This window comes from Meriones unguiculatus, chromosome X (genome assembly GCF_030254825.1).
Source record: "Meriones unguiculatus strain TT.TT164.6M chromosome X, Bangor_MerUng_6.1, whole genome shotgun sequence".
Taxonomy (NCBI): Eukaryota; Metazoa; Chordata; class Mammalia; order Rodentia; family Muridae; genus Meriones; species Meriones unguiculatus.
Genome location: NC_083369.1, coordinates 133,834,122 through 133,848,343, shown reverse-complemented (window position 1 = coordinate 133,848,343; position 14,222 = coordinate 133,834,122). Strand labels below are relative to the sequence as shown.

At 39.9% G+C, this 14,222-nt stretch overlaps 1 protein-coding gene across 1 annotated transcript; it reads right to left on the bottom strand.

Annotated features, from left to right (window-relative positions):
• Positions 1–4,345: 4,345 nt before the first annotated feature.
• On the bottom strand, positions 4,346–12,926 carry Tceanc (transcription elongation factor A N-terminal and central domain containing). Its single transcript, XM_021655604.2, is given in 7 exon segments — positions 4,346–7,203; positions 7,206–7,304; positions 7,307–7,471; positions 7,474–7,778; positions 7,780–7,951; positions 9,817–9,894; positions 12,804–12,926. Coding segments are annotated over 5 exon segments (1,032 nt in total). The 5' UTR covers positions 7,944–7,951; positions 9,817–9,894; positions 12,804–12,926; the 3' UTR covers positions 4,346–6,904.
• Between the last annotated feature and the right edge of the window lie 1,296 nt (positions 12,927–14,222).

The following is a 14,222-nucleotide window of genomic DNA, read 5'->3' as shown; positions in this document are numbered from 1 at the left end:
AACATACTGAAGTCCTGTGTTCTTTAAACACTTCATCTTAAAACATATTCACTAAAGTTATATAGAAACTCTCTACTCAACCATTTGTAAGATTTCCCAAAACTGTGAGCAAAAATCCCATTTACTGAATGGAAACAAAACTGCAGAAAAACAAACCTTTTGCCTGAAAAAGACACTAAAGCTAAGAAAAAACAAGCCAGCCTCATGAATACCAAGGCACAGTTCACTTAAAATGTGGAGCCTTTGCTGTTAGACATGGTTAGATAGAGACTCCAGCTTTCTTCCACTGAGCTATGCATGAGTTCAGCTGTCATGTGTGATACAAATTGGATAAGTGCCATATTGTGGCCAAGGAAGGAAAACTGAAACCATTTTTGTCCATTTGGGTTTTCCATCATTTAAGGCAGTGGTTCTCAACCTGTGGGTCATGAACCCATTGGAAGTGAAATTACCCTTTCACAGGGGTGGCCTAAGACCATCAGAAAGCACGGATATTCATAATTCATCACAATAGCAAAATTACAGTTATGAAGTAGCACAAAAATAATTTTATCATTGGGTGGTCACCAGAACATGAGGAACTGTATTAAAAGGTTGCAGCATTAGAAAAGCTGAGAACCACTGGGTTAAGGAGAGGCACAGTAGGTAGAATCTAGTCAGATGATTCACGGCCTCATGGGTACTTTGTTTCAATCCACAAAGGTAAATTTGGTGAATTTTGATGTCATTTGGCATCTTATATAAGCAGCTGCATCTGTGTGTACATAATTTCAAAAGTTATTATATTCTGAAGATTAAAACATGGTTTCTATGACGTGGACTATATTGCCTGCTTTATGATCACTTCCCCCTGATAGGACTGCCCTACCGGGCCACAGGGGGAGAAGATGAGCTCAGTTCTCATGAACTAGATGAGCTGGGGTGTGTGTGGGGGGGAGAGGGTTCCTTATTAGGGGAGGGGGTGTAGGAGGGAAAGAGGGAATTGGGAGGAGAGGAGGGAACTATGACAGATGTACATTGAATAATTAATTAAAAAGAAAATAGTAGTTTCTAAATAAATAGAATTTTAATTTGTTTCTTGTTCTGTAATTTTTTTGAGACAGGGTTTCTTTGTGTGGCTATCCTGGAGTCCTGTTGTAGACGAGGCTGGCCTCAATCTCACAGAGATTTGCCTCCCAGAGTGCTGGGATTAAAGGCATGTGCCACCGTGCCTGGCCGTTCTGTAACTTTTCCATGCCTGTATTAGATTTTTAGAAATGTGTCATCACTTGAAAAGGATTAACAGGGGTAAGGATGTGGTTCAGTCAGTAAAACATTTGTCCAGAATGCACAAAACCCTGGGTTCAATCTCCAGTACCCTATAAAATCAAGCATGATGATACATATCTATAATCCTAGCACTGGGGTGGTGAGAACATGAGGATCAGAAGCTTGAGATCATCTTGAGTTATGACTAGTGAGTTTAAACCCAGCCTGGTCTATATGAGTTTCTATCTCAAATGATGATGATGATGATGATGATGATGATGACAACGATGATGACTACCTGGAACTAACTTTCATATTCATGTTTCATTTTTATTTTTTCCCCAAGGCAGGATTTCTTTATGTAGCCCTAGCTGTCCCAACACTTGCTCTGTAGACCATGCTGACCTTGAACTCACAGAGATGTAGGGCCCTCTGTCTCCCGAATGCTGGGATTAAAGGCATGCACCACTGACTGCCCAGCTTATTTCCATTTTTTTAAGAAAACAAGAACATACTTCTACAAATAATTCATATTTTTGAGGCCAGCCTCAACCACCTTGTATTTATGTGTTCACATTTTAATTTTTAAGTACTTTTATTTTAAAATCACCTACTTTTCAAAACAGCAGATGACCAATCTGGTGTCACCAAGAGGATTCAGAAGGCCCCTGTGCATCAGAATTAATCTGGCAAGTCAAAATGTGCAATCCTTTCAACAGAAATTGCTGACAACATAGAACAGCATCTTTGGCAACTTGACTTTAAATATGAATGAGATTATATGAGGTTCTCATTGGTTTGCCCATCTGATTGTGCCACTCTTCTGAAAATAAGTTATACTTTTTACAATCTGGGTGCTTACAATAACTACCTCTGAGAGAGATAAAAATACTTTGGCAAAATATTTTGCACTGATTGGGTGTTATATAAAAAAACAAAGCAATCTGACCTAAAAGAGGAAGGCCCAGCTCCAGCAAACGCAATGGAGTACTGCCAGCCACAAGCTTCCTGCGTGGCACTTAGAAACGGTATCAGGGAATGAAAGAAGCCTCTCATCACAGGAAGTACCCCAGGAAGAGACAGAGCTACAATTGTACTCAATTCTTCACTTTAAAAAGTAGTACAGACAAAGGAGACTGATTTGGGAAAACCCATGAAGAAAACCTTCCAACATTCAAGTTTTAAAATGGATGTTTCCACACTTTATAGTTACCATGGAGACTGGGGTAAAGGCTGTTATGTGTTTAGTGCTGACAGTCAGCACTGTTATTTATTTGATTATTGGCCACAGGGAGAAAATTTTAGATTTGGCATATTTTATGAAACAGCCGCTTGCAAAATTTCTAAGTGCTCCATCAACTATCAGGATGCAGACAAACCATTCTTTCTGTTCTTTAATTTGACCACTGTTAAATGACCACTTAACTGGTGTTCCTGCATCTGTCCTTATTTCTCTCATCACTCAACAAATCAGTTACAAAGATCTTCCTAAAAGGCACTCAAATCCCATGGCTACAAATTCCCTGGGTTCAGTATTCAGTATTGTTGTTGTTGTTTTTAAAACACAAACCACCCTGTTCTACCAAAAGCCCCCAAGTCCTTATTGTTCTCATGACCTACAATGGACCTCCTGAACTCTGTAGAGAACTTTACATTGTTTCTCATTCACATCAATTGATCCTAATAATCAGGCACCTTCCAATCTTAGAGTCTTCAGAATTGCTCTTTGTTCCTAAAAGGGCAATTTTAAGTTAGAATCTACCCCACCAGTAACTGTAAAGAAAATGCTCTAGCTGAGCAGTGATGGCACACACCTTTCATTCCACTTTTTGGGAGGCAGAGCTGAGTGGATCTCTGAGTTCAAGACCAGCCTGGTTTACAGAGATAGTTCCAGGATAGCCAAGGCTACACAGAGATAACCCTGTATTGGAAAAAGGAAACCTCTCTCTCTCTCTCTCTCTCTCTCTCTCTCTCAGAGGATAAGACAGTGTAAAACAATACTTACAAAATGTAACTGCCTCACTGACCAAAGAATAAAACCCACATCACCATTTCCCTATCTCTTGTTGCAAAACTAACTGACAAAGTTTATGGGAAATGAGGAAGACCTCATACATAAACCAAAAAAAAAAAAAAAATCCTGAAGAATAAGAGATTTTCCCTTTTCAAGTGCTTTTATTTTTGATAAATGTAGCTTACAAAATCTCAGTATAAAGGATCATACACAGATACATAGAAAACTCAAACAACACTGACTTGAGCAAATCAAACATGGTATTCATATGCTGCGTGTGCTCTTGCACAACCACTGTCTAGGTTTTAAGCTAATTCCAAGTCACATGAAACCACACTTTGTGAAACTTTTGTGTGTTTTTGATGACTTTGTAAGTTACTGTTTAAAGGATTAACACATTGCATCATGAAGAACAGCCCTGGAATGCCAAATGGAGAAAATACAACAAAAATATAATTCACAATTGACAGCTTCAAGCTGATTTCTTCAAAAGATCTGCAACAGAAATGTTTACTAGTTTTATGCACCCATTGGGGAACTGTCATTAGGAAGTAAAAAAAGTACACACACACACACACACACACACACATATATACATATACATATATATATATATATATAAATATAAAGAAAAGCCTACAGATCCCATCAGGGAACTGTCATTAGAACGTAAAAATACATATATACAGAAAAGCCTACAGATACCATTGAAGGAATTCTGGGTAGTTAGTTAGGGGATAATAATTGGTAAAAACGTGAGTTTATATGGAACTAAGAAATAAACCTTTAATAAGATAAAAATCAGTAAATGGTGGCTTACACCCCAAACCATAGCATTCTGGATTAGGCTACAGAGTGGAACCAGTCTTATAAAAATAGAAACTACTCACATGTCTCAGTAAACAACCAAAGAGAAAAAATATATATAAACAACTGATAAACTTTATAAAAGGAGTACATATATAAGCTTTTGTGTGAAATATACATATAAATTATTTTACATGTTAAAAAAACTTCAAATGATAAACAGTCTATCAGTTTTGAGGAAAAAATTAGTCATAATCACATACAAGGCTTGTTGTATTTAAGCATACAAATCAGTAAACACTGTTTGCAAAGGCCTTAGAGAAGTGATATCCTCTTCAGTTAGCAGGTAAATAAATGTTGAGGTTGAAGGAGTAAACTTCCTCTAACAACTAGTGCCATTTCATATAAGCAGAATTTGAATTTCAAACCTAACAGACATACCTTTGAAGGCATGCAGATTGCTAACATCACGAAACTATATATATCATAAAGACTTTATTAAGTGCTCAAAAAATACAGAATTCATTCAACTAAGGAAGCAGGCTCTTGGGCCAAAATCTAACTTACAGTTCAATTTTCCACAGCCGAGGATACTTGAAAAATGAGAAAAAAATTAAGGACAAAAAGAATAAAACTAGTTACATAAGCTTAGAGATGTCAACAACTGTTTGCTTAGCACCCATTTCCAACAGCACACTTTTTGCAAAAGTCAATATTAAGTCGTTCTCAAATTAATCTTTTATATCTTGGCAGTATTTCTCTGTAAAACCCAGGCTGGCCTCAACCGTGGGATTCTGCTCAGCATTCCTAATGCTAGGATTACAGGCTTGAAACACAATACACTTTTAGCTTGTTTGTTTGTTTGTTTGTTTGTTTTTTGAAACAGGGACTTTGCAATCCAAACTGGCCCTGAACTCACATGAATCCTCTTGTTTCATCTTCCCTAGCATTTGGATTACAGGGATGTGCCATCACACTTGTTTCAGAAGAAAGTTAACAAGTCAGGAATCAGTGTGAGGCAGACTACTTATAGTTGTATAACCTGGGCGAGTCACTGCAGCTCTGTGGGCCTCTTTCCTCATCTGTAAAGTCTCCAGAATAACATTAATTTCTTCAGGCTCAAATGAGAGACTACTTAACAGGTAGTTCTTAATTCTTAACTTCACCTTAAAGCCAGCTGAGAAATTACCAGAAATGTTGATTCCTGGGTCCCATGATATAGGTTCAGACTGAATTGTCCTAGACTTGGTCCTTGGAACAAGCACATTTTAATGTTCCCAGAAAATCCTAATATAGTCACTCCTGAGAACCACAGGCCTGGTGCTTTGTCAGTGATTCTAAAAATATCCCAGAGGATCACATGGGGATCCTACCAAAATGCAGATCAGGACTCCAGGAGCATCCAGCCAGAGTCTGCATCTTTAACATCATCTCAGGCTGTGTGGAGCTACAGTGTCACTCTGAGGAAAGTCCTAAAGGACCACGAAGTACAATGTGGAAGTCTTCTACTCTTCCCAAAAAACTTCTACTATTCGTGGCCTGTACTTTGGCAAACAACTCTCTCTCTTTATTCTTAGGACTGTAATAAAAACAGTATATGAAGCCAGTTGTAGTGGTGTACACATGTAATCCCAGCATTCATGGGACTGAGGCCAGCTTTGGCTATCTAGTGATATCTTTCACAAGTCAAAATCCCAAAGACAAAACTAATAGTAAAATTTTGTAAATATGTTCAAGTATACAACAAGGACATTTGCTCAACCATGTTCATAGCAACTTTATTCGTAATAGCCAGAATCAGGAAACAACCAAGGTGTCCCTCAACTGAGGCAAGTATACAGAAATTGTGGTACATTTACACAGTGGAATATTACTCAGCAATTAAAAACAAGAAAATTATGAAATTTACATGCAAATGGTGGGGACTAGAAAAGATTATCCTGAGTGAGGTATCCCTGAAGCAGAAAGACACACATGGTATATACTCACTTATAAGTTGATATTAGACATATAATATAGGATAAACATACCAAAATCTGTACACCCAAAGAAGCTAAGCAAGAAGGAGGACCCTAAAGGACCCTCACTCAGAAAGGCAAACAGGATTGACATCAGAAGAGGGAGAAAACAGGGAAGAGGACAGGAGCCTACCACAGAGGGCCTCTGAAAGATTCTACCCAGCAAGGAATAAAAGTACATACTGAGACTCATAGCCAAACTTTGGGCAGAGTACAGGGAAGCTTATGAAAGTAGGGGGACACAGAAAGACCAGGAGGGGACAGGAGGTCCACAAGGAGAACAACAGAACCAAAACATCTGGGCACAGGGGTCTTTTCTGAGACTGATACTCCAACCAAGGACCATGCATGGAGATAACCTGACCCCCTGTACAGATGTAGCCCATGGCAGCTAAGTCTCCGAGTGGGTTCCCTAGTAATGGAAACAGGGACCGTCTCTGAAGTGAATTCAGTGGCTGGCTCTTTGATCACATCCCCCTGAGGGGGGATCAGCCTTATAAGGCCACAGAGGAAGAGAATGCAGCCAGTCCTGATGAGACCTGATAGGCTAGGGTTAGAGGTAAGGGGGAGGAGGACCTCAGCCTATCAGTGAACTTGGGAGGGGCATGGGAGGAGATGAGGGAGGGAGAGTGGTACTGGGAGGGGTCTAAGGAGGGAAATACAGCTGGGATACAAAGTGAATAAACTGAAATTAATAAATCAACGAATAAATTTAAAAAATCAAAAATAGAAAAAAAGTTTATAAAAAATGAGCACAAAAGGGTTATGTTAATGTTATACATATAAAACATATGCCCTTGAAAGAATTATTTACAAATTACAAGCACATCCAGTTGTTATGGTACCACTGCTCTCTACATTCATTACAAATGACATAGGTCTTTTGTTCATGTGGGTTTGAATTCTGCACCCAACCTGGAAGGAAAAGTGTTCCTATGGCAATTACAATGAGAGTGCTGTTGCATTTCTCACAGTGCCCTCACTTTATTGTATTTGTCAGTGTACCACCAATTGTTTGGGGAAGGCGATGTTCTTGAATTCTGGATTCTGTGTAGGATGCCTTCAACTGCTTCAACTCTTGGTTTGCCATGTCCAGGACAGTCATTTCACTAAATTTCTTGCAGACATGGTTCCAGAGAGCAAGTTTTGTTGTAAATGAGAATTTCTGGAGTTGTTCAAATTGACAATTTTGCTTTGAATACAAGTTTTATATTTTTGATGTTGTTTGAATGAAGGGTAAAAATGTGCTCTTCAATTTCTCTTGCAAAGTTCTGCCACAAATGAACTTTTGTGTGATCTGTGGAAGGACTAGCTAATGTTGTGTAAAGAAGCTCTAGGCATTTAGATCTCACAGACATTAAGCAATCCCGTAACACACATGAGCCTTACTCTTGGACTCAGAGTCATCACCCCACCCCAATATTTATTATTTTCAATTTTGAGTAGTGCTACTTTCAGACCCAATTGCTGTAGCTGACTCTGCAACATCTTGGGATGACAGCTTAGAAAGAGAACTGCAGAGACTGAATATCTCATCCTGGCTCATATACTGAAAAACTGCTGCACTTTCTCCTTTATTAACATTTGTATGGAGTAATTTAAGGTTTCTCTTTGTTTTGAAGTGTGTACTCTTATAGAAGGTTCTCCACTTTGCAAGCAGAAACTTGGTCTTCTTTCTCAAAGCCACTGAGGAGTCTGTAAACAGCTCTGACTACATCTTTCTCCTGGAGATGTTCCTTAGACACATAAATTATTTCTAGCTCAGTAAGCTGTTTGCCAGTATCCTCAAAATACCTTTTAGACAACAGCTGCTCAACCAGGGAAGCCCTGGCAACGATCTGGTTCTTGTCAGACATCTTCACAGCTGCAAAGAGAAAAATAAAAGCTTGTTCAGTCTTTTTAAGCTTGCCTTTACTAGCTGCAGCTCTTAGACGGTGAACTAGCACTTCTCTCAGTTGTCCATGTGATGTTTTCTGGAAGAGTATCTCATATAAATGTGTGTGGCAGATTAGACACTACAGCAATGAGAACAAATCAACTTTCAAGACTTTTATTCTCAGTACCAGAAGCAAACAAATGGCTCTGCAAAGTTTTAGCAAAACATTCAAAAACTTGCTAGAATATCAGCTCTAACTTTTCCACCTCCAACTGTACAAATCAGTCTCTAAGAGTATTCAGGAATCTAGAATGGTGTGGCACGCCTGCAATCCCAGCACTTGGGTGTGGAAGACAAAAGAAATAGGAGCTTAATGCCATCTTTAAATACATAGAAGAGTTGAGGCTAGCCTGGAATGCATGAGACTCTGTCTCATCTTGGGTGAAATATGATGATCATGTTGGGCATAAAATCGTGCTCAAATAAGCATCCATAAGACAATGCTGAGCAAATACTGGGCTATTTTCTCCTCATATTCAGCTGTGAGGATAAGATACTTGAAAGCGTTTATAATCTTTGTAGCAGTATTTTTCAATATAAAAAAGGAAACAGAACAAAAGGGGAATGCTAATATCTGAACCAATGTAAAGAAACAGATATTACAGGTTGGGAAGCAGGTATGGTGAACTCTGAAATTGAACAGGATACAATGTGCTGACATTTGAGCTGTTGGAAAAACAGGGCCACATCCAGATAACCTACTTATTCTTTATTTGGAAATACTTTTATATTTATAGAAAAGTTGTGAAAAATAATACCAGTATTCCCATTATGTAAATTCATGTGCCACAGATATATTTAATTCTCCTATTGTAGGGTCTTTTTTAAGTTTGAAATAAATTCTCTCTTTTTTTATAATTTTACATGTATGAATGTTCTGCCTGTCTGCATATATTCTATGTATTTCTATTCACCATGTACATGCCTGGTACCTGTGGAGGCCAGAAGGAAATATCAGATCCCTCTAGAACTAGAGATACAGATGGTTTTCCATGCAGAGTTTGGCTTCCTTAATTCATGTGTGTGTGTTCTTCTGCTTAAAGCCTTTCAGACATTAAGAGAACTAGCTGTTTTTCTTTCTTTTTTTCCTAACAACAATTTTTATTTATAATTTGGGGATCTTTTAAAAATATATTTTTTATTTATTACAGTTTATTCACTTTGTATCCCAGCTGCAGCCCCCTCCCTTGTCCCCTACCTATCCTGCCCTCCCTCCCTCAACTCCTTCCATTTCCCTTCCCTAGTCCACTGATGGTAGAGGACCTCCTCCCCTTCCATTTGACTCTAGCCTATCATTGTCTCATCAGGATTGTTCTTCATAGTCTTCCTCTGTGGCCTGGTCAGGCTGCTCCCACCTCAGGAAGAGGTGATCAAAGAGTCAGCCACTGAGTTCATGTCAGAGACAGCCTCTGCTTCCCTTATTAGGGAGCCCATTTGGAGACTGAGCTGCCATGGGCTACCTTTGTGAAGGGGGTCAGGTTATCTCCATGAATGGGCCTTGGTTGGAGTATCAGTCTCAGAAAAGACCCCTATGCCCAGATTTTTGTTTCTATTGTTCTCCTTGTGGAGCTCGAGACCTTTCCAGGTCTTTCAAATATCCCTCCCCCCTTCTTTGATAACATTCCCTGCACTCTGCCCAAAGTTTAGCTATGAGTCTCAGTATCTGCTTTGATACCTTGCTTGGTAGAGTCATTCAGAGGCCCTCTCTGGTAGGCTCCTGTCTTGTTCCTTATTTTTATCTTCTTCCTATATCTATCCCATTTGCATTTCTGAATAAAGATTGAGCATCTTACCCAGGGTCCTTCTTGATCATCTCCTTAGATGCTGAAAAAGCATTTGACAAAATCCAACACCCATTCATGTTTAAAGTCCTGGAGAGATCAAGAATAAAAGGCAATTACCTAAACATAGTAAAGGCAATATACAGCAAGTCTATACCCAACATCAATCTAAATGGAGAGAAAATTAAATCAATCCCACTAAAATTAGGGAAAAGGCAAGGCTGCTCAATCCGTATCTCTTCAATATAGTTCTTGACGTCCTTGCTAGAGCAATAAGACAAATCAAGGAGATCAAAGGATTTGGTTCAGAAAGGAAGAAGTCAAAGCATTACTATTTGCAGATGATATTATGGTATACATGAGTGACCCTAAATATTCTACCAGGGTGTTTATCTACAGCTGATAAACACCTTCAGCAACATGGCTGGATACAAAATTAACTCAAAAAATCAGAAGCCCTCCTGTATATAAAAGACAAAAGGGCTGACAAAGAAATTAGGGAAACAACACCCTTCACAATAGCCACAAAGGACATAAAGTACCTTGGTGTGAACCTAACCAAGCAGTCAAAAACTTGTATGAAAAACAAAAACAAAAACAAAAACAACAACAAAAAAAACCTTCAAGTCTCTGAAGAAAGAAATAGAAGAAGATATCAGAAGATGGAAAGATCTCCCATGCTCGTGGCTTGGTAGGATTAACATAATAACAATGACCATCTTACCAAAAGCAATCTACAGATGCAATGCCATTCGTATCAAGTTACCAACACAATTCTTTACAGACCTTGAAAAAAAAATTCTCAAATTTATATGGAATAACAAGAAACTCAGAATCGCTAAAAGAATCCTCTACAATAAAAGATCTTCTGGAAGAATTTCCATCCCTGATCTCAAGCTGTACTATAGAGCAACAGCAATACAAACTGCATGGCACTGGCATAGAAACAGAATGGTGGATCAATGGAATCGAATAGAAGACCCAGAAATAAACCCATACACTTATGGACACCTGGTCTTTGACAAAGATGCCAAAAACCATACAATGGGAAAAAGATAGCATCTTCAACAAATGGTGCTGGTCTAACTGGATGTCTACATGTAGAAAAATGAAAATAGATCCATACTTATCACCCTGCACAAAACTGAAGTCCAAGTGGATCAAAGACCTCAACATAAAACCAGACACACTAAACCTGTTAGAAGAAAAAGTAGGGAAGAGTCTTGACCTAATTAGCACAGGAGATAATTTCCTGAACAGAACACCCACAGCATAGGCCCTAAGATCAACAATCAATAAATGAAACCTCATGAAACTGAAAAGCTTCTGTAAAGCAAAGAACACTGTTGTTAGAACAAAACAACAGCCTACAGATTGGGAAAGGGTCTTCACCAACCCTATATCTGACAAAGGGCTAATATCTAGAATATATAAAGAACTCAAGAAGTTAAACAGCAACAAACCAAGTAACCTAATTTTAAAAAAATGGGGTAAGGAGCTAAACTGTGAATTCTCAATAAAGGAATATTGAATGGCAAAGACACACAGAAATGCTCAACATCCTTAGTTATCAGGGAAATGCAAATCAAAATGACCTTGAGATTTTTATCTCACAGCCATCAGAATAGCTAAGATCAAAAACTCAAGGGACAACACATGCTGGAGAGGATGTGGAGAAAGGGGAACCCTCCTCCATTGTTGGTGGGAATGTAAACTTGTACAACCACTTTGGAAATCAATCTGGCGCTTTCTCAGAATGCTATCTCAAGATCCAGCCATACCACTCCTAGGCATATATCCAAAAGATGCCCAAGTATACAACAAGAATATTTGTTCAACCTTGTTTGTAGCAGCTTTATTCATAGAAGCCAGAATTTGGAAACAACCCAGATGTTCCTCAGTTGGGGAATGGATACAGAAATTGTGGTACATTTACACAGTGGAATACTACTCAGCAATCAAAAACAAGGAAATCATGAAATTTGCAGGGAAATGGTGGGAGTTGGAAAGGATCATCCTGAGTGAGCTGTCCCAGAAGCAGAAAGACACACATGGTATATACTCACCTATGAGTGGATATTAGACATATAATATAGGATAATCATACTAAAATCTGTACACCTAAAGAAGCTGTTTTTCCGAAGGTCCTGAGTTCAATTCCCAGCAACCACATGGTGGCTGAAGACCATCTGTAATAAAATCTAATGTCCTCTTCTGGTGTGTAGGCATACATGCAGGCAGAATATTGTGTAAATAAGTGAATAAATTAAAAAAAAATCAAACCCTCTCTCCCTGAGCTTGGGGCTCTTCACTGTACCGCTGCATTGGTGACAGAGCCTGGTAGGTGACTGTGTGGACCTGAGCTCAAGCTTGCCTCCTTGGTGGTCTTTGGGGTCCTTGTGACTTGGCCATAACACTACCATACTCTTGGAAATATGGAATTATTTTGGGAAGGGCATACACACATCTGCACTGAAATAGAAAAACGATAGGAATATTCACAGTGAAATTTTGCAGAAGCTATAGGGAACAAAGCAGCAGTAACCCCATCCGTTTAGGTCTTTAAATCTCATTCAACATTGAAGGGGGAAAAATGGACTGTCTAGTTTTAACCTATACTTAGCAGCAGGCCGTTAATGCCCTGGCGCAGGCGGTGGGGGTGGGGGTGGGGGCTGGGGAGGTGGTGGGGGAAGTGCGACAACTGACAGGATGCAGAACGACAGCAGGGGCGTTGCTGTCTCTAAGCAGCCACGTCAGGAATCTTGGGCAAGGGACCTGGACAGGAAAAGGCTCGCCCAGAGAGATTCCGGTGGGTGGGGTTGAAAACCAAACAAAGCCTGAAGAAACCCACCCCCGGGGACAAGGAGGGCACAAGCATTGGCGGTGCACCTTTCCGCCTGCTCAAGGGACCTCAGCTAAAGGGGAGGAGGGAATTCAACCTTCCAGCAGCCCGTGTACAGGGCGCACCTGATCACCTCTGCGAGTGGGGATGGACTTACACTGGAAACAGGAGTTAGCCCTTCAGCTGGGGGCCGAGCTAACTCAAAAAGCAGAAAACCGCCCTCGTGTCCTCAGCACCACCCACCCAGAAGCACAGGCACCGCCTTTAGAGTGTTCGACTGCCCGCCTCCAAAGGGAACTTCCGGTTCTTAGGGTCGGATGACGTACCTCCATCCTCCTAAACATTGGTGCGTGGGATCTGAACCTGACATGCCCGGGAAGTGGAGCATGCGCTGACGTGTCCGGGAAATAGCGCATGTGCAGAGCCATCTGAAGTTGTGGCTCATTCTCCTAGCAGTTCCCTGAGGAAGGCACTGAGACCCAAAGTAAAACCAACCCTGTTGCCATTTTTCAGTGGCAAAGTTAGTTGTGCACTCCAAGGTACTTTTTCCTTTTTTTATAGATTTAACTTTCAATTTATTTTTTAAATTAAATTATTGTTTTTTTATATTTAGTTACAGTTTGTTTACTTTGTATCCCAGCTGTAGTACCCTTTCTCGTTCTCTGCCAATCCCACCTACCCTCCCTCATTTCCTCCCTGCCTCTCTCTAAATCCACTGATAGGGGAGGTCCTCCTTCCCTTCCATCTGAACCTAGTTTATCAGGTATCTTCAGGACTGGCTGCATTGTCCTCTGTGGCCTAGCAGGGCTGCTCTTCCCAGGGGGAGGGATGGGGGAAATCAAAGAGCCTGCAATTGAGTTCATGTCAGAAACAGTCCAAGATACTCTTTTATAAGCAGACGAACAAATTAAAAACAAGTGGGCCATGTTAAGCAAATGCTGTAGAATAAAGAGACAGGAGGATCCCTAGTTCGAGGACAGCTTGGGCATGGAGGTGATACTCACCTCCCTAAATAAATAAAAATAAATGTCAAAACCTCCATCAGAACAATAAAATAAATTATAAATTGCTAAATGTGGTGGCCTGTAATACTAGCACTCCAGAAGACAGAGATGGGAGAATCTCCACAAGTTTGGGCCAACCAGAGCTACATAGTAAGACCCTATCTCTTTAACTAACTAGGCTGTAAAAAGGCAAGCTGTGATTACTGACATACAACAGTAATTATTCCAACAAGCATTGCTCTGTAACACGTATCACGTGAATGAATGAAAGTAGTAAACATCATTAATTAGTCGCAAGCAACCTGAGCTCACCTCTGCACATAGTTTGCTCGCAAGGATTAAAACCACAGTGATGTTGAACTAGAGAATGTGGCAGTCTCCTTTGTCGACCTGCAATTTCAAAACAAATTGGGAAAATATTTAAGGGAGCAAACTCTCCAAATGTTGTGTACTGAATGTGATCAGAAAGCAGGGTGGTTCAGTGATGAATGAAATAGATTTTACCTTAGTACAGGGAAGACAAGGGCCTCATGCTGATCAGGATAGGGGATGCCTGATGGTTTTTATATTTT